The 22,457-nt window shown below is 36.5% G+C and overlaps 1 protein-coding gene across 10 annotated transcripts in view; it reads right to left on the minus strand.

Moving 5' to 3' along the window:
• The window catches only part of LOC110839046 (TOM1-like protein 2), a 34,110-nt gene that overhangs the window by 10,245 nt on the left and 1,408 nt on the right, over window positions 1–22,457 (minus strand). For 3 of the 10 annotated variants that reach the window (XM_022082841.2, XM_022082843.2, XM_087357304.1), the window contains exons 3-11: window positions 18,629–18,819; window positions 17,898–18,170; window positions 16,728–16,852; window positions 15,145–15,347; window positions 14,557–14,704; window positions 13,540–13,624; window positions 7,243–7,281; window positions 4,856–4,906; window positions 1,029–1,274 (exon numbers count right to left, since the gene is read on the minus strand). In XM_022082841.2, the coding sequence (XP_021938533.1) occupies window positions 1,047–1,274; window positions 4,856–4,906; window positions 7,243–7,281; window positions 13,540–13,624; window positions 14,557–14,704; window positions 15,145–15,347; window positions 16,728–16,852; window positions 17,898–18,170; window positions 18,629–18,819 (1,343 nt within the window). In that variant the 3' untranslated portion in view covers window positions 1,029–1,046. Of the gene's footprint in view, window positions 1–1,028; window positions 1,275–3,356; window positions 3,480–4,855; window positions 4,907–7,242; window positions 7,282–10,891; window positions 13,098–13,539; window positions 13,625–14,556; window positions 14,705–15,144; window positions 15,348–16,727; window positions 16,853–17,897; window positions 18,171–18,628; window positions 18,820–22,457 lie in introns of those variants that run through there. The other 7 variants (XR_002546315.2, XR_002546316.2, XR_002546317.2 and 4 more) reach the window with 7 other exon arrangements.

Genomic DNA, 22,457 nt, shown 5'->3' on the forward strand with positions numbered 1-22,457 from the left:
GATGGACAGAAAAGCTTCCTCCCCATTATGCGTTCATTTTATGTACACACCAAAGTCCATTCATGATCCACTATGTAACTTTAAACATTTCTCAATTAGTATTATTTAACTGTAGCATGATGCAGAAAAGGCATATTGCACAAAAACGAAATAAGAAATGCACACAAATTTTTATGGTAATCTTCAGAGTATGAGACACCTAGGGAGACAAAGGCATAGACAAATGTGAGAACAAAATCAACCTGTCAGGTCTCTCATTAAATAACAAACTGTCCCACATCAGGTATTTCTATCAAATTAATAAAAATCAGTATGTTAACTATACATTCAAGCTTAAACTATTTGCATCTGGACACTGTTGTTTTCAATGGTTACAAAAAGAAACCGTGATTTTAAATTTACATTTTCCACACCCACCTATAAGTTATGGAGTATAGTTAAATAACAGAAAAAATAACAAATGCAGTTTTTCATCTCTAAGTAATTAGGACAAAATAAGTGTTTATAACTTCAGCTTTCAGGGACAATCCACACTGAATGATGAAGGTTTTCCAACGATTCAGAAAATATCAGTTCCAGTTTTCATTGTTTGCCAAAATAGAAAACTTTCAACACTCAATGTGGCCTATTCCCAAAACATGAAGTTATATATTAAACTGCAGTTGCAAAAACTTAAGAACACAAAATTAACACCATCTGATGACAAAAATTAAAACAGTATTTTAAAATGTACCTGAAATATGTTTGAATCTAATTGTGTCATTACATTCCCTATATGCACAACAGAAGAGGCACAGAAATCTGACAGCCAACTGTTTTGTAGTGAGACGCACACCATACGTACAGCAGCTTTATTCCATAACTGAGAAGTTAGAACAGGAATTATATAAATAGGCCTTGAAGGTGGTGTGACCTACTGGAAGGAACTGGTTCAGGACATGATCAACTGACAAAATTTTATAAACACTGAAATGAATCCTAATTGGACAAGTAACTACCAAATTCTCAAAAGAAGAGGAAAGACTAACCATAAGGTGCAAAACCCCTCACAAGGCAAACAACGAACTTTCAGAATCAGCCTCCTTATTGAGATGACGATGATGAGACCGAGAACCACTTGAGGAGGAGGTGGTTACTGTTGTGGCAGCTGTACCCATCCCTGTTGTCACAGATGGCAGTGCCTCTGCGGCAGCTGCTCTTTCTGCCAGAAATCGTTCAAATTCACTGCTTGTCAGCGATTCTTCAGGAACTGCCCCAGCGCCACCAGATGTTGGCTAAAAGATAAACAATTTTTACTAGTACAAATATTTTATTTACAGTATTTAATTGCCAGAACAGATGTATGACAACATAAAATTATAGAAGTCTGCTAGAAGACTGTTAATTTATGAACACAATATATAAAAGGGAAAAAAAACATAAGAAGACCAGGGCTTCATATGTACATACAATAAAATGTTCACATCTTTAATACAACCAGAATTATGCTAAGTATTATACAATTACAATTCCATTATCAATGAAACACAAAATCAATACTGAACATATTTATTGTATGTACTACAGGCTTTGCTCCTGCCCAACTGGAATCCCAAGCCCATCAAGGGACTTCCATTCTTCTCTCCCTCTCCTACCCCTCATTTTAGGGATTTTAGAGCAAAAATAATTATAAACAGCTCATCTCTTTTCAGCTTTAAATTATAATACACCACAATGTTCACACACTTCACATGGTATACCTATTAATAAAATATAAGTTTAACTTCACACATTGAAGAAAATTATACCCCAAACAGAAAACCACAGTAAAAGCATTGACCAACATCTGCATATGAATTGGCACTTAATAACCAGGGGATTCTTTCTCAAGTTCTATTTTACCAATTTGCCATGTCTCATGTCATTATGAATTTCAAAATGCATATAATTATTCTCAATGCTTCATAATATGAAAAACTTTTCAACACTTTACTGCTGTTGTAAATAAAATTAGGTGGTATGTTGTAATCACAGGTCAGGGTCACATGCAAGTCAATTACCAAACCAAACAAAATAAGAACAGTTTGATAAAACAGATCACCTGTAATGTATATCACCAACCAAACCAAAATAAATATACCTTAACAAAGAACCAATACCTGAGAATAAGTAATTACCAAAACCATACCATACAAAACCAAGAAAAGAAAAGAAAAGAAAAGAAAAGTTCCTTCCGACCAGAGGCTTAACAATATCACTCCACGAATGTCGCTTGAAAAGTCAAGATTCCCCCCCCCCCCCCCAAATGTCATTCATAAATTTATTTTGATTCTTAATCTAATTAACACTGTTATTCCACTGTACATATAGATTATGAATAAACTGACTGTTAGTGACAGATTATGAACGATGAATCTGACAGAATGTGGAAGCAGCTGAGCTTTATTTTAATGCATTATCTCAACATATGCCTAAGAGGACTGAGAAAAACTACAAAAGATTTGTCAGGACAAGTGATTGTTAGGCTGATACCTCCAGAACAGTAAGCAGGGTTATATTTTTTATTTAAAATTTCTCTTGGACATGTCTCTTTTCCGTTGACCTGATCTATCTACTAGCAGCTAAACTACGTGTTTCACAAATAATTTCCTTTCAAAAAGGACGTAAAGTAGTGTTAACTACACATCTCAGCCATGTAACTAAAACTACAAGAAAATAAACTGTGGTACACAAACACAACATCAATGAAACCATGGCATACAAATATTCATTATTTCATACTTTTTTCTGGGAAAACTAAAAAAAAATTCTGAATGCCCAAACTGAAGATGGAGGAGGCATTATGATTCTCCAAAATGTTGGTTTTTACCTACAAGTCCACAGGCTGGAAAACAAACATCAATGCAAAGTAACACCATAAAAACAAGTTAGAAATAAAATAACCAGAAGATTTCAAATTACAACATAACAAGACTAAGGCACACAGTTTGGAAGCTGCTAGCTTCAGAACAGATCTTTGTGTCCAAAATTAATTTTCATGTTCCAGTTGCTTACCGGGAAGGAAGCATATAATGAAGAGAATTCGTCAATTTTTAACTACTAAACATTCTGTCCCATTTAATTTAAAAAGAGGATACTTCTTCCATATTTCACTGACAGTACAACAGACGTGTAACCTTTATTGTCCAGGTGACAACTTGTGGCACTAGCATACCAATAAACCATTAACCTCAAATCTAAAGTCCAGATGGAAGTCCCCGTAATTTGGGGACTTAAATCCCTTATTAGCATATGATAAAGCGTAGAAACTATAAACTGACCACTTTAAAATGTATATATGTAACTACAACAGCCAATGCTATAAAATGTGGATGTACCCTATACATTTTGATGTGGAAGTGTCATCTTCAGCTGGAGGTCTTGCTTATCCAATCAGATGTCATCCATAATATGCAGTATCACGGTCAACATCATTTTTTCATCGCCAAGCTACCTTGGTACTGTTGATAATGGAGAATGATCATTTAATAAATGACTCATTGTTACAGATGTAGAATAAAGATGATCAAAGTATGCATCATTACAACAGATACTGAATGATGTGTGTCTGAGTGGGTAGCATGCTTGATTTGTATTCAGGAGGTTCTGGGTTCAAGTCTCAACCCAGACTATCCCAATTGAGGTTTTTCACTTTCCTTCGTGCCTTCATGCAAATGCCAGGATAATGCCTCAAATTATGCCATTACTGCTCCCTTCTATACGCTAATTCACTACTTATCCTATCATTTGACACTAATATAATCTGAGAAACTAAAAGTGTCACTAATAAGTCTGAAATATATTACAATAGACAAAAAAACAGACTATCAAATACCTAAAGACACTAAAATATGTATATAAAAATAAATATGTTGTACATGAAAGGCACTAAAACTTTGTAAGTGTCTGCTTATGTACAAATATAGCCCTCATTAGGACAACTGTTGAGATCAGTTAAGCAAAGTCTTCATTTTAAGATGACACATTACTGAGCTACTGACAGCAATATTTAATAAACAGCAATTAAATAAAGTGAAGCTTTTACGGTAACTGAAGTTGATGAAAGACTCAGGCTACAAGCCGCATCAGGTGGCTGAATGGTAAATAAATCACATCCTCTGCCAATGTTTCGAGAGCCATCTCTGCTCTCATCCTCAAGATAACTTCAATAGCACTGATGGTTTCGCTGTGAGCCGGGCCTGGTATCCTGCGACAAAATTGCTGTCTGCCCGGAAGGCCGAGCCAGTGAGAGCGAGCACTTAACCTCGACTGCCGGTTCCTATTGGTCAGCACGAAACAAAGCAACGGACGGGTCACCAGCAACACCATGCTACTACCTGCCGTCCACCGCCAGTTCCCATCGGCAAGCGCACTACAGACGACCAGTTTTGTTACGCAGCTGCCCTGAGGATGAGAGCAGAGATGGCTCTCAAAACATTGGCAGAAGATATGGTTTATTCACCATTCAGACACCTGACGTGGCTTGTAGCCTGAGAGTCTTTCATCAATAATTAAATAAGCTAACACATTCATGTTGAAACATTTTGTATGCATAAATGCTCAATGATTGAAGTTATGTATACATTTAAAACTGAGAAGTTATTTAAAAGAAATGCTCCTGCAACAACAGCACTACAAATAATACGTCTCTCATTACTGAAATAATGACAGCAAAAATTAACTTAAATTTGCTAATAAAATGTGCATTTCAACAGAAAGTAATAATTTATTCTGCTTTATCTAAAATGCACTACCACAACACATAACAAGTGTGAAATATTAATCAATCAGTTCACTGTTTTCAAATACTAAATTTCAACCATAATATACTACTTACCCTCTCATCTAACCATGCAGCCATTTCATCAAAGTCACTCTCCTTATGCATCTTGAAACAAAAAGAAACAACACAACACGTAACACACAGAAAACATTGCAAAAACAAAACTCAGAAAAGCAAACCTCACATACAATCCAAATCCACTACCTACAAATTAAACTAAACTCAAAACAAACAATGCAGCAACTTTCTACCAGTCAAAACACTTCTAACAATAATAAAATATGTTTGGTGAGAAGGAAATTGAATGCTGACAGCAACGTATACAATTCAATCAGTCACATATGAATTTCTCAACCAGTGATCCTTAAACTGGCCCATGACATAATTTATACCAATCTGCAAATTACAGTCAGCACATTTTACATACTTAGCTCTAAAAATTGCAATTTTACGATCAGTGACTTTTAGTCACTTTCTGTTTCCTGTTACTGAATAAACAGTTTGTGCTGAACTACGACTACCGCCTCCCTCTCACCCTTTCTTGATGTTTAATGTGAGTAGCAGAGAAGTGAATAAGATGGCATAAAATTTTTTTGGAGGCAGTCACTGTACTGCTTAAAAATGGAGAGGCAGAGCTGTTACCAACATCAGATCACTGGAAGATGGATCTGTCAAAGTAATTTTGTATGACTTCTTGCATAACTGTGACTCTTCAATGAGCATGATTATGATATTTCTACAATTATTACAAGAAAGTGTGAATCTGCTACTTTCTCCACGTAGCAGGAAAACACACCAAAATTTTAAACATAATTTACTTTGTAACCTTTAATGTCCATACACTGCAGCTTATATGCAGTCCAGCTGATTGTGAATCACACTACATACCATTGAAACATTAACCTTGCAGTTAAAAATTGGCAAGAAATCCCATAGAAAGGAGCTTTAAATTCTCTATTCCTATATGATACAAGTTAACTGCTTGACATATGGTAATGAAACAAGTCACATTTTCATCACATTATTCATGAAAGCCTAAATAAAACTTTTCCAAGAAGACAAGAACCAGCTCATCGACCACCTAGGTCTTCAAACCGAACCGCATTGGACTATTGCTTCTGGTGTTATGACACGGACTATACCTATTAACAAATGTTACCAGTCTGAAGAGACGAAAGCCACAATCATGGATGGTAGTCAAACCTATCACTTCAGAATAACTAGCACAAGTCTGATAAGAACAGTATTACCATCAAATGTGTAGAGCTACATGAAGAGCACACACTGAACTAACATAACTTTAACAAGACTTTTGGCAGTCAACCTCTTTGACCTACCGGTTTTTCTTTTACTTCGTTAATTTTAATACAAATAGCTTTTGAAATTCTGTAATTTTTTCCAATACACTCTGTATAAACTTACCACATATACACAAAACCATCTTTAAAATGAAAACTTGCACTGCTTAATGCAACTCTTTTTGATTATGTCGTGAAATACAACCTTAAGAACCTATTTTCTACTTACTCTAAACTGTCAAATCAAGCACAAAGTTTACAAATATTAAATTTTGCTTGAAATTCATAAGACTGTTGCTGCAGCCTAGCAAATTTTACATGGCAAACTTGTGCAACCTTATTTGTAACACCTGAAACAGTAATATTTCTACAAAATAATGTTTTAACATTTACTGTAACACCTAATCATAGGCTATAATGTAAAGTACAAGAACAAGTACCAAATCTAGCACACAAACAGATATTTCTGACAATAAACTTTTAACAAAGGAAAATTATTTTAGTTCAGATAGCATTAAAAATTAAATTTTAACTTACTAAATTTTGGTAATCGTACTTCAAACACATCAAATATAATGATCACCAGAGCCTTTTATGAAAAAAATGGGATACACCACATGAAGATACAACATAAAATAAGCAAACAAACAAACTATTAACACTATAAAAAAGACACTAGTGCCAAATGTGTTTCAACCTCAAGAGGGAGATTAATTCATTTAATCAAAATGGTTTAAAATTAAACCTCTTGAGGTTGAAACGCGTTTGGCACTAGCATCTTTTTTAAAGTGTTAATAATTTGTTTGTTTGCTTATTTTATGTTCTAATACACTACACGGTATGCAAAAGTTTTAACATGAAGATACAGTTGAAATTAAAATATGAGATGCTTTGGCAGATACATCCCATTCTGTACTCATTTTGCTCAGCTGCACAGAGGGGTTTATCACATAATAATCATCTTACACAAACTCATACACTTCAACTAAAATACAAATAACTGCATAACAAAACTGAAGTATTGTAATAATGCCATAATTAACGAACTGAAACAAAGACTTCCAAGACATAAGGCACAGCAAAAGGCCCATACATGCAGCACAAAATAAGCACTTGGAAGCACACACAATAAAATAAGCTTACCCTAATCAATTCATCCTGCTGTAAGGGTACACCAGAGGTCTACTCACAGGCCAGAATGGGGCAGAGCAAACCACCGGTACCAAGGACACACAACACGACCCAAACAGGGCATGCACACCAAACCAGGAACCCAGCAACACACAAAGTGCAGAGGAGGGTAGTACCATCACACCAACAAACAACGAGGGAACAACAAGGACAAAGGAAAGAAAAACATACAAGATACAAAACACAAAACTAAAATCAGAGGCTGATACGAAAACTATACTATTATACGCGACCTCTCATCAAACAATGAATCAGACATATCTGCAACATACGAGGACTGTTTTAGCATTAACTTCTCAAGTAGCAAACAAACATTATAAAATGATACAAAATACCTTTACAAGTTTCCTTTCTTTCTAAGTCTAAGACTTCAAAATACCTGCATTTATATACTAAACCAATGTTTCTCAATGGAACCACAGCCCACAAGGCAACTGTGAAGATTTTGTATATATCAACTGTACGAAAATGCCACTTTAATTATGAACATACAATTGAATACAAAACTACTGCATGCATATCAATAAGGTCCATAAGCAATTATTTTTAGATTTCTAAATCATACTTTGAGTAATTTTTACGTGTTGGGTTGGGGTGGAGGCATTTGCATATTTGTATTCACATCAGAGCCGCCCTTCAACTAGAAGACTGGCAACTACTGTTCTAAACAATACGTTTTGTAAAATCCTATATCCCAACATTCCTGCTTAATTTAGGATCCTCAGTGAATAATAACATGAATTAGCATAGTCCAATTAGTAAAGTGACTACTACAGAGAGAAAGGCTTTTCCTATGTCACCATCTCCATGCCACTATGAAGAGGAGGAGTGGGTACTGGTGTCTCATTCTTCAGGGGAGCAAAATGGCCACAGCATGAAGCTAGCCATCCACATCCATGAAGTACAGAATTCTAGAATGCATGGAAATTTGCCACTGTGCCCTTCACATGCCCTCACAGCATGGTGCTTATGGACAAGGGAAATTAATTTCATGTAACAGTAATGGAAAATAGTGAAGTTATCACAGCAATATGAGTACAGATGGTGGTCTTCTTGACTTGCTGCACCATGTAGTACTTTGGCTGTATACCAACATTTCAAAGGAAATTTCTCCCCAAAAGTAAGAATTCCTCCAGATTCTGCCATCCTTTCTACCCCCTAAAAAGTGTCACTTTTTACTTTTTCCCCCTCCTTACTCCGTATAGTGAGCGCAGTAGTTTTTGGCCGGTGGAATTTTCAAATGGAAGGCTAGGAACGAGTCACTTGTACGATAACAATATAATGTTTCGCCTGCCTCCAGAAAGGACAAGGAGCTTATCGAACTGAAAGCCAAATCAAGTCTGCAAGCTTCTCCACCAGCCAAAAACTACTGCACTGACTATACTTCTATCTTCTATCATACCCCCTCCCCATACTATAGCTTGACTGGTCACTTCCCTTGTCCTGATCCTTCCTAACCCTGTAAAAACCATTCACTTCCTAAAACTACTCACTTCAGTCCTGAAGATGCAGGCAATAATTTCCTGTAAATTGATACACATCCAAAATACTACACAGAACAAAATTCCAAGGGGACCACTACACTCTTTAAAGTAAGATTGCAGAAGAAAAGTAGAAAATCAAAACTAAACAATGTGCTACACTGGCATTGATTCCTGTATATTTTCAGTGAAATATAACAAAAAAACCCAGTCTGAGATTATTTATGGTTTTCTTCAGTGTTTTCTCATACATGCTGCATATAACACAGGGTTTTAGTACTAACTTTATTATTCACAATAATCATATTGCAATGTAACTGTTACAAATATACATCACAGCATCTCCAGGCAATGACCAACTTTTAAATGAATACTCTTTTAAACAAAGAATGTATCGCTATTCAGAATATCTTAACACATGCAACATGAGAACTGCAACATTCTGCATAACATCATGTCTGATGGTTGAGATTCATGTTGTTGTATTAAGTTCTGAAGCATGCCGTCTTTCATCCATTTTTATTTTGAATGTAACGAGGGTCTGATGACAAACCAACCTCAACATGAGACACCATGGAACTTTGTTTTAATATTTTACCAATAGAAGTCACACAATATAGGAAAATAAATACTGCATCAGGTGTTTTCAATGAACACTGTATCACTGATAAACGGCTGAAATAGCAACTCAAAATTTCTAGCCTATCATACAAAATATTACTGATGAATACATGGGTCATTCCCTTGCACAAGACTTAAAATTAGTTACTGAATTATCATGTATAGAGACTGGCTACGGGCTGGACAACTGGGGTTCGATCCCCGACAGGGGCAGAGGATTTTTCCTCTAGCCTCTGGGGCCCATCCAGCCTCCTATCCAGTGAGCAATGGGGTTCTTTCCCCAGGGGTAAAGCGAGGCCAGGGCATGATGCTGACCACTCACCCCCATCTAGTGCAGAGGTCAAGAATGAGTAGGAGCTATACCTCCACTCCCCCCAAACGACCTACATGGCGTGTAGCGGAACAGCTTTACTTTACTGAATTAACATACTCACCCAAATGGAAGGCAAGACTTTTCCCCTAATTTCATTGTTAAAAATAAAGATCCATCTTGAATATGAACATAAAACATACATCAGTGTTCTTAAATGTTTTGAACTTTAAGCAGGCTGATGTTCTCAAGATGCAGTACATGTTAACAACCACACTTTATCACGTTGTAAGCATACAAAGCAATAGACAGAAATATGTTTAAAGGTCAGGAGCCAAGAGCTATAACAGGTCTGCCCTAAGCAACACTAAAACTATAAACAAAAAGCAGTAATTTCCCATGAAGATATACCGCAGTGAGGGTGATGAAGACGGATACAGTGAAGACAGTAAATACGTAAAAGAAAATGGGAATTGCAGAGGCAGTAAAGCTGGGAAAAAAGACATATGGTGAGGAGAAAGAGAGACTGATTGGTGAAAACACGAAGAGGATCACAAATAAGGAAACTGACTTGATAGATATAACACATTTTCAAATATTTGTTATCATTGGTAGATCTGTTTGTAGTAAATATTAAATTAATATAAGGAATCAATTTTTGAGCACAGGCATGTTTTACAGTGGGAGGTTGTCTTCCATTTGAGTAAATACATTACGCTTTCTTATATAAATGTTTGTTTTGCTCTCAAAACGATTCGTACACCAGGTATTATGGTATAAATGTGTTAACTACAAAGCAATAAATTTCAGAATTGCACGATGTATTAATGCAATTTCTAAAAACCATGTAAAAGTAGAGGCCCAATAAACATTACTTCCCAACTTCAATTTAGTGCATTAATTACATTATACTATAGATTATCCATAATTATTCAGTTACACATTGCATGTGAACATTATTTTATTTAATCTGTATTACATTCATACAGACAACTGCTTGTAAACTGAGCTTGTACAGAATTTGATACAGCTCAGTTACAACCATGATAATAATCTGTAACTGATAAACTAACCACACTTTTAATTTATAATGCTTTGACTCTGGAAAGAAAAAATGAAGGCAGCTGAAAGAAAAAATTAGAAAAAGAAGACAAATAGATAAATTCTTTATAAATGATGCACATTCAACTCCTGCGTTTCTGTAACAGTTTATATCATGAACGCATCTGAACGAATCAGCAGACACAGTATAAAGCAACACAAAATATACATAAACAGCTCTGTTGCATTATAATACCTACATACAGACATTAAAAAGAGAAACATGTGGAAAGGAAGGCAAATGAAAAAATGCTGATCATGTAAATGTCTTAATACAACATAGTAGCTGGATTTTAATCTCTGTGATCCAACATTGATCAGAATTTAAACAAAAACTGTAGTGAGCAACATTGGTGATTAAAAAAAGGAATTTTAAAATACATTTAAGGAAAATAATCAAAAATAGAGCTACTGTTTAGAACAGTTAATCTGATCCAGTTACACACCTTCCATACTCTGAAACAAACACAGCCACCAATATGACAGAATCACATGATTTCGAAGAGACAGTAAACAACAATGAAGAAAATTTTAGGTTTTCACAGCAGTGAGTATGAAGATTTCTGTCTTCTGGGTTATTGCGCTGTGAAGTCTGGTCGATGTTAACCAATGTTTCAGAGGTCAAACTGCCTCCATCATCAGGGCAATGACGGAGGCAGTATGACCTCTGAAACGTTGGTAAACATCGACCAGACTACATGGCGCAACAACCCAGAAGACAGAAATCTTCATACTTATCGCCCTGATGACGGAGGCAGTATGACCTCTGAAACGTTGGTTAACATCGACCAGACTACACAGCGCAACCCAGAAGACAGAAATCTTCAAGAATGAAGAAAATGTGCAACACATACTATTTTTATCTCATTAGTGACTAAGATTCAGGTATGAAACATGTTTTCATCTAATTGACATTTCTTTATATATAAAATTGTACTGGTATTGCAAAATTCATGTAAAATGATAACTGAAGTTCAATGTTGGGTGTTTTATATACAGAACTGTACATTCATTTATGGCTTTAAAGCTCCTGTTCAAATAGCAAGACACCAGCAAGTGGACAGATAACACACCATCACACAATCTAAATGAAGTTTCCATCCATGCTCAAAACGTTTCTAGTAAAGCCACATTACTAATTTGACAATGCAATAGATATTGAAAAACATGTCCTCAAACACCCAAGAAAAATTTGCAATTACATAACAAAATCTCTGACACAGTGAAGTTCACCTTCTGTGATTTATAGAAGAACATTTCAGATTTTAATCTCTAAGCATCCAAAGTATGTGAATTATTTATGCAGGACTTTGTCAATGCTTCCTCACTAATAAAAGTCATTCAATTCTTGAACATTAGAGTATGAGTCATGCATTAACATAAACTGACATAAGAACTGTGCATTCACTTCTGTGAATCACTCAACATTTGTTTACGGCCATTACTCTGAGCATTTACTGCATTTGTGGTGTCCAACCATAATGGATAAACATGTCTAGTTGAGAATTAATTATAAATATTTTGAGTAAGATGCAACATACATCACACAAAATTCAGCGCTGATGCCAAATACTGTTCTGAATGAAAAAATAACGAGTAAAGGATTTGGCAGCCACATTCTCTGCAGCTGGATGTGCGCAATTTTTATCTGGGGGGAGACCTGAAGCAGAAAGTCTACAGAAATAATTCACACAACCTAGATACAGTATTTACAGATCAAAATTCTAATTTATTCTAGATACACAGAATGTGAACTTCCCAACTTGCATCACAGAGCTCGTTATGCCTGTCTGAAATAATATCCTTGAAGGTTGGAGGATATAACATTTCTGAGCAGACAAATCCCTCCATCAGACATTGTGGTACTGGGCTATCACCACTTCTGGTGTCACCCTCTATGAAGCAGCAGTAATAAGGCTGTAAACTAAGTAATAAACCACTCTATATATAAGAACAGCAAAAAGTATTTGACAAATACCAGCGACACAACCAACAATTCCCAAAATACTGATCATTTTCTATTGAAAACTCATGTTGTTTGTCCAATGAACACTATCTGAGCATCAGATCTATTTATAACCATTAAACAAGCTATAGCATCATGCAGTCTTCTGATATTATTCCTACTTCAAAGAATTGCTGTTAGTAGCCAAACTTGAAGTTGCCCATGTGCCTATTAAACTATGCCATGAGTGCACATAGGGGACATGCTGGCAAACGTCCATGTATTCCAGACATCAGTAGTGGGTGGATGACAGATGTGAATTGTTAGCTTCACGCTCCAGACACTTCACCTATGTTTCAGAGAAATTGTGGGCTTACGAGACTATATAGCCTCAAAACCCTATTACATTTCAAATCTTCAAAGCTGTGAAAACCCCAAATCTCATAAATTCATTTTTGTCTAACAAAATTTTAATTTAAAAAATATGATGATACAAAATACTAAAGTGTTGTGCTTTAGGTCAAATTTATATATCCAATTTTTCTTATCAAAACATGACCATTTGAAATTGTGTCAGGGCAGATGCACAACTTCCTATGACTCTGTTTCCGGAATTGATAATTTTAAGTCAGAAATTCAACTACTGCAATAATCTGTTAAATTATCCCTTATCACAAACTTCATGATCTCATATAATTATACAGATAAGTGTTCAAAAGATGCAATATAAGAAAAGATTACTTCTATTGTCCCAATACACTAAATACGCTTGGCGGTTTTCTTGTACTTACAACTGCTTGTGTCCGATTCTGGGCGATGGCTCCTAATGGTGCATTCAACTGATCTGGTTCCAAGTTATCTTGATATGTGCTGCCACTGTAAAAAAACACACAGATTAATACAGGGAACACTAATTCTGACTTTTAATGACAGGATACAGACAAGTGTTATAGAAGCCTGCAGATTAACATGGCAGTTAGTATCAAGTCTTCACAGATGAAACTTTGTTGTAATGGGTTGGTCTGCAGACATTCTGGAAATTCCAGGTGTCTTCATATTCACTACAGCATCTACCAGTTCTGGGAATGAGGCAGTGGAAAATTCTGTGTTGCAGTTTGTGGCCAATAAGGAAGCGGATTTAAACCTATGAAGACAGCCATCTTCACACTCGTTGCGGTTAAGAACCTGAAATCTCACAAGATTTAAACCTAAATCCTTCAACACCAATTTTGTGATATTTCTTCTGTAAGAAAGTGGTGGTACAGACAATTGATAAAAAAAAAATACAAAAATTATGAAGACCATTTCATCCAGGCAAAAGAGAACCTGTTGGCCTACTATTTCTGTAACATTCTTTCTCTAGCTCAAGTACCTGCAGTACTGTCTTTCAAATCAGACTAAAGAGTAATCTCCTTCCCTGTTAAAACTGTAGTGTATATCAATATTGATAGATTTACAAAAAATCTACTGGTAAAGTACAGATGATAAGATGATGATGAAGATTGTTAGCATAGATCTACAGTTTAACATGAAATCCACACATTTTTGGTTTGATATTCTGAACATGTACAAAGAGTTTGCCAGAGATGGCATATAAAGAATGCATGAAGAAAAATTCACACTGAATTTGGTCTTGTTCATGGGGCCTTCTTCCTGGTTATCCATTTCCTTAACCTTGGACTACTAAGAACCCATCATGGCAGCACAAACATTCCATCACTGTACATATAATCTACAGGACAATACATTATTAAGAAAAAACAAACACATTAGTTTGATTTAACTGTTCAATGTGAGGAACAGCTTACCCTGTTTTGGAAGACTCATACGTGACATTTCTGGACTGAGCGAACATATCAAAGTCTGTATCTTCTTTTTCCTTCTGCTGTGACCCTTGTTGGGCTGGAACGCTGCTAATCATAGTCAGCTGTGCCGCTGCATTACCACTCCCTAAACCTGATAACAAATAAAGGTATTGTCTTTAATTCTAATACTGTTTTTAACTGCTAACACTGCAGAGCATTAAATGACATGTGATCTGATTGTGAAATTACATATCTTAAGGCAAATGATATGAAACAGTTGTGACCTATTTAACAAGTCTGTCCAAGACTTATATGTGAAAGTAAAAGAAAATAAGTTTAAAATTATATAATGGTGTACCATACATAAAAATAAAAGGAAATATAAAGGCAACTTCTGTCAAAGTAAGTTAAACATTTAGCAAATAATGTTCCAATCCAATATCTGAATGCACCTGAAAATTTTAAAACTGGAACACAACCAAGTAGGCCTCACAGCACTGAAGTGTTATTTTCTTCCACTAATACTAAAATTCTGGATAAAAAGATTAAATTTCTGCTATCCACTGCCTTCAAAGAATTGTGATAACATACTAAGTCCAGCAAGTTTGGTGTTAAGGCCAGGAACAGCAGCAGTTCCTGTGGCACCAATAACAGGGGCTCCATCATCACTTAGATCTATCAAAGAGTCACCTCCAGCTTCTACAGCAGCCTTCTGATTTGCTATCACAACTTGAGATGCTGGGGCCTTGACAGTCTGGAGACTAGCCTCACGGTTATTTTCAAACCTATTATATCTGAAATAATAAAAAAAGGTTGCATGCACTAAAACCGTACCATTAAAAAAATCAGTACGAAACATTTTCAGTCTAGGTACACAGGAAGCACATGCTATTAATTCTCTTATATTTGTGAAAATGTACCTGACAGATGAGATTTCTGGTTCTTATGCCTACAAGTATGAAGATGGCCATCTTCTCGGTTGCTGCTTACTACCTCCATCACGACAATGACCCTCATGATGGAGGCAACAAGCACATCTTAAACATAAACCAGATTACAGACTACATGATGCAACAACTCAGGAGACAACCATCTTTACCTACTACACAACCTCGGAACATGGTCACCATCATCTTCTCAGTTGAGAACCTTGTTTCTCTGGATGATTCACGTGATTCCACTACCTGCTTTATTTGTGATGAGTTTATAATGGGGGACACATATTCATAAAAACTACAGAGTCTTGTTTTCATAGCAACATTACAACTAACAAACATCCTCTCTCAAGGAACTACAAAATTAATTATTCTAATAGTCACCAGCCCTTATATGTTGAAATCCTGAAATGGCCACTAGCAGGACCTCCTGACTCTCATGTTGAAGCTCACAGAACTTTTCTGCACTAACAAAGAAAAATGACTCTGATGTACATTCATAATGCTACAGAGGGTACCTACAATCTTAATAAATCTACAATCTGAGCTATGGAATCACTGGACTATTTATTTACAAACAAAAGTGACTTTTAACAATATCCATTCGTTAATATTGCAAGAACTGTACTAAATGTGTCCATATTTCAACTTAGTTCAGATGCAAACCAATAATTCTCAACCTTTTCCAAACCTAGAACCACATTCACCCTTTCTTATCTTTATGTCAATTTATTAAAATATGACTAAATTATGCCTTGGTCTGGTTTACGTATTACTCATTAACTTTCTCTAACAGTCAGCCACAGGTGAGATATCTGAAAAATGTTTTTGCTTGAATAATACTTCAGTTATCAGGTTTAATTTCTATTTTTTTAGTTTTGCATGTATCCCTCCAAGTGTTTTTCATAGTTCCTTACAGTGATTGGTTGTGTCAAATGCTGACATTAATAAAATTTTATTCTGGAACTCGGATAATGATTTATCAGCACACAGTGACACAATAATACCAAAAAAAAAGCATACAGGGCACACAAAACCCATCACTGGGTCACACTTTGAGAACCCCCCATGCCTCACAGATCTTGGTGACAAACAGTTTTAAACATTTGGGGCTTGATGTTTAGAACAATATTACTGACAGTGCCTGTGACTTGCAATAAAGTATCACAAATAAAAAATGATTCTTAGCGATAACACCTTTTTCTAAAAGACAATATTAACAAATACTATGTTACTTACCTTAAAAACAAATTATTTAATTCATCGTTAACTCGAAGGAGTTCTGCAGTTATCTCATCATTTGCTAACTTCCCTATGAGCTCCACAAGACGGTGCTGCATGCTCTGACATGTGCTGTGAAGCTCCTGCACATCAGATTAAGACAAATAATTAAACTACAAATTATTTATGGCAGAACTCATATCACACAGGTCACAGGAGATATGAAATATTTATACAGGCATACCTCGTTTTACTGCGCTTCACTTTATTGCGTTTTGCAGATATTTCGTTTTTTTTTTACAAATTAAAGGTTTGTGGCAACCCTGTATCGAGCAAGTCTATTGGCGCCATTTTTCCAACAGCATGTGCTCACTTTGTGTCTCTGTGTCACATTTTGGTAATTCTCGCATTGTTTTTTAGACATAATGCTATTGCGCACTTAATAGTGTGAACATAACTTTTATATGCACTCGGAAACCAAAAAAATTGTGTGACTAGCTTTACTGCGGTGGTCTGGAACCGAACCCACAATATTTCCAAAGTATGCCTGTAGTGGTAAAAATATGGACTGTAACCCTGTAAAATCTTGTCAGTGGTTACAAACATTCTGGAGAAACCTATTGCCTCCATCTCTTATCCTGAACATACTCAAATCACTTTAACCAATCTTTAATGTACATAAGAAGAAATATTAAACTCCCTGTCTCTTTGAATTCATACCAATGATGAAAGACTCTCGGGTTACGAGCTGTGTCAGGCTGCTGGATGGTGAACAAAACCATACCTTCTACCAAAATTTCAGAAACAATCTCTGCTCTCATCCTCAGGGCTGCTGCGTAGCAAATCTGATCCTTTGTAGCGCGCAACAAAGGATCAGATTTGCTATGCAGCAGCCCTGAGGATGACAGCAGACATTGTTCTCGCAATGTTGGCAGAAGATATGATTTACTCACCACTCAGCCACCTGACGCGGCTTGTAACCCTAGAGTCTTTCATCAACTTCAGTCACCGTGAAAGCTTCACTTTATACATCATACCAATGAATTAATTTACGTGAGAAACAACAAATATAAGCTGAACCTCACACACACAGCCTAATCATTGAACTGACTGTGCTAATCCGTCTCCAAGGCTCAAGGTATTCAGACTTAAAAACTACATGCCCTTGATCAAAAAGGTACACTTTGCCTGCAACAATTCCAGATCACTTGGATGTTCTTTGCCAGGAGTGAGTTCAGTCAGCATCTCACTCAGAACCACCATGTTTCCCTGCACCACATCCAGTTCACTCTGCAGTTTGCCAAGTTGGTCTGAAGTAAGGACAGTAGGTCCCACCTGAGTAGCAGGGGTGGCGGGGGACCCTGGGGGTGCCACATGCGGTGACACAACAGGTATCGGTGATGTTGACACATGAGTTGGGACAGCTGGCACACCCACTGCAACTTCTGCATCTGGAACGCTCTGTCACAGAAGCAGAAACATTCCAATTCCTTGGAGCAGAGTCATCTGTGAAACGCTGATACCCACTCAGCTGCGCAAGAAACATCTTGCCATTTACAGTACCCAAAGGTTAATTTGTGGGGTCATAAAAGCCTACCACTGCACCCTATCCTGAGTCACATGAATCAATTCCATACCCTCAAATCATCTTTAAAATGAATTTTAACATTGTCCTCCCATCTACACCTAACGTATTATCCCTTTAACTTTTCCAGCCACAATGTTATATGCATTTCCCAATGCATTAATCACAAATCCAAGGAGCATAGTCATCTGTGAATAGGTGGCAGCCATCCATACCCTGCCTTTTATGGAACCCAAGGATGTTACATTGTTCATAGGAGCCTTTGACAACACCCTGTATGTTTCCATATTAAGCACAGCATTCGCAGATGAATTCTTTACTCAAAAATTCTTACCCTCTGTGGTGTAAGAATGGGAGCCATTGTATCTAGATCAGTCATTGGGAACTCGATTCCTTTCTGTTTCAAATCTTGGTAAACTTGCACCACACCTGATAATTCTGTTTGATTACGGAATGCATCAGCCCAGCTTTGAATCAGACTAAGCACTTTTTCTTGAACAACTGTTGGAGGATCATTCTTTGGACCTGAAAAATAAAGATAAATTTTGGTTACCAGATATTCTGACATACTGGACAAAATTAATATTTCCAACTTAAAGATTCCCTACAAAATATAATAAAAAATATTGTGATAAACTACCTTAATAAACTAGAAAAGAAATAATCACATATTTTGTAATATTTGAGGTTTCCACAGCGGTAAGTCTGAAGATTGCTGTCTTCTGAGTTGTTGTGCTGTGTAGTCCAGTAGATGTCCACCGACGTTTCAGAGGTCATGCTGCCTCCGTCACCAGGGCGATGAATGAGCCAATTGCACCCTCATGACAGTGGCAGCATGACCTCTGAAATGTTGGTGGAATCTACTAGGCTACACAGCACTCTTTATCACATTCACTCTGCAAAAATTTACTCTATAACAAAGATGCAGATTTGTCTATCCCTTCTAATCAGTACATAAGTCAACTTCGTACCACCTAATGACATTGCAAATATATAAAGTCTACCAATCATTCAATGTAATACGTATGATTGCAAATGATCACTCGACCAAGATTTTGGTATCCAGATTATTTGCTGCCCAAGATGAAGACCTCTTTGTATAATAACTTTTGAGCTGGTATTTCCAAAAGGCAAAACATACATAAAGTAAATAAAATAACTCTAAAAAATACTGGGTGCTACAATGTTTCTAGGCACTACAATGCCCTGAGGTCCATCTTAGAGGAACTGATAGAATGTAGTTACCATATTGAATGTATTCCAAGAAAGGACTTACATTTAACACTTGAATCTCACTCCCTTATAATGATGTATAACATTGATTAAAATGTTTATGAGTGGAAGGGTTTTACTGGAATCTGTTCAGGGGATATGTATACTTGTTTGAACAGCAAGACGATGGCACTAGACCTGTGCATGTACACGTTACATCCAAACCAAAATGGCAGCATGACTGGAAGGTTGGACAAACATAGAGGCGAGAAGTGATTCATTTACTGCACGCAGAAGGCAACACACCAACACAAATTCATCAGCAGTTTACTGCTAATGCTCCAAGAAAACGTAAGACCACACACAGCCTGATGAACCCAACAATGGTTCCAGTGATATTGTTAGGAAGTGTAGTAGCACTCGATCTTTCATGTCTTTGGGACCCTCAAACAGCATTTACCAGGGTAGCAGTTTGTGAATGATGATATTGTGGTGATAATTACCTCATTGCAGGATTATTAATAGGATTCCTTTACTAATGACTTCAGTGCAATGCGTTTTTACTGGAATAAGAGTGATTACACTGAAAAATAATGTTTCAATGTCCTTATGTGCAAGCACTTGTATTTATGTACGAGGGTGAGTCAAATGAAAACCGTAATTTTTTTTTTTAAATTTAATTTATTGAATGAAAGCGGTACACAACTATATCATTTTTCTACATAGTCTACATTTCGTTCGATACAGGCCCTCCAGCGTTTACGAAGTGTATGGATTCCTCTAGAAAAAAATTCTTGTGGTTGTCTGCGCAACCACTCATGCACCGCCTGCTGTATCTCTTCGTCAGAACGGAACTTCTTTCCTCCCATCGCCTCTTTGAGTGGCCCAAACATGTGGTAATCACTTGGGGCTAGGTCTAGTGAGTATGGCAGATGTGGAAGACACTCAAAGTGCAAGTCTTGGATTGTTGCAACTGTTGCACGGGCAGTATGGGGCCGAGCATTGTCACGTCAAGGACACCTCTAGTCAAAAGTCCACGTCGCTTTGATCTGACTGCAGGTCGAAGATGATTCTTCAAGATTCTTCACTAATCAAAAAACGAATTACAGAACGTTGTTCTTCTTTCATGCATGTAACTAGTGGAGCAGCCATTTAGAAAATTGGCACTGTGATGGCGATATGTTTGTCTGCATTATACTACCACCTATAGGATACTCTTTATAGCATTGGTAACATGTCTGTCAACTTATAGGACAATGGCGCGATATTTCGAATTTTTATCTCAGTTTTACGGTTTTCATTTGACTCACCCTCGTATGTCCTTGTGTACAGTGGTTAGGACCATACCATATGTTCCACGTGTCCACCTGCATCATTAGCTTGCAAGTAGAAGTAAAACCAGAAACATTACTGATGTAAGAAATGAGGCAGCAAGCTATGAAGTACTGCCACTGGAAAATGTTTACAGTTTGGATAGTATATGCTTCCATCCCTGCTACCCCTTCAATCACACTGCCTTTCATGACTAAAAGAAACAGAATACACTCCTACATCTCAACAACTGAACCTCACTTTCAGAACTCCCTTGTACTTCTACACCTATCAGTATCCCCAGAAAGAGAAGTAAGAGAGTTGAAAATTATCACAAGTATCGACAAGTACAACCGTCACAAGGTCTGCACGAACATTGTACAGATTCCCATAAAAACTCGTGAAGCAGGTCATATTTTCAAGACAGACTGATAAAAATTTTCAGAGGAATAACTGTCAGCAAACGGATGCTTTGTGAAATCATTAGGAGCCAAAGTCAAACTGGGCACTAGTATCTCATTGGTTGAAAAGCATATTATTAATTCCAATAGGATGATTGCTAGATTTCTGACACCTAACAGTGAAATATTGTTACATTTTGGGATGAGTCAAGAAGCAACACCAACACCATTGAAAGAGTGTGATGCCACACGAAAAGCAAAGTGTTGACTTGCAATCAGAAGTGATGCAATTACACTTTCATGAGGGACATTACTGTATATTCTCCTTCTAAAAGCATGCGATTCAACTTACTTTTTTTGCTATCAACACAAACAGAGGGACAGTATTACCATACATGACAAATGAGTATAGAATATTTTAATTTCCTTTCATTTTTTGTGTTCCATTCAGGTTGCATTATTTTCATTTACTTCCGTGAATAATATATATGATTTTCATTAGATTAAATTATAATATTCCCCATGAGTGAAAAACATCAATCAGTAGAATATTTCAGAATAAGTGGATCAAGTCTTTTCTGCCTCCCTTCTCCCTGTGCCTCTTATCACCTCATACCTCAGCACACTCTATCCATAACCTAATCATTACTTCAGCTGTCATGCAATATTCGAGGTTTGGGTTACTTTGTGTCAGATTTGAAACAATCAGTATTTTTCAGTACGTTACTTATCAACATGTAACACTGCAGTTGGATATAAGGAAGGTGATATTAGAGACCAGAGGGAAGGGAGGTGGAGAAGAGGGGAACAGCATCAAATCCTCGTGTTTCTTCCTGACCTGACCTATTATTCTTAATTTAGCAATATATAATTAAGCAAAGTCAGAGACAGCATTATATTATCAAAGACTGCCCTGGAATGTAACATGATCAGTAACCAATTCACATTCTGCACTTTAACCATTGGAATAATGTCTGTGACACCTAAAGTATGCAGAGATGTAAGCCAACAACAAAAAATGTAAGATACCACACATATTCGCCTCTTTAGCATGTACCCCTATAATGCCATATACCATCAAGCTCCACATAACATTCAAATTTTATTAATAAATACTAGACCCAGTATAAACAAAATATACAGTAAATTAACGTAAAATACACTAACCTGACCTGTCCGGCACAAAATTGTGACAGCCAAATTTTACAGTTGGATAAAATGAAACAGTAATTTAACTGA

This window comes from Zootermopsis nevadensis, unplaced genomic scaffold, assembly GCF_977971745.1.
Source record: "Zootermopsis nevadensis isolate Lab colony 2312 unplaced genomic scaffold, Znev_1.0 Znev_ptg000028l, whole genome shotgun sequence".
Classification (NCBI taxonomy): Eukaryota; Metazoa; Arthropoda; class Insecta; order Blattodea; family Termopsidae; genus Zootermopsis; species Zootermopsis nevadensis.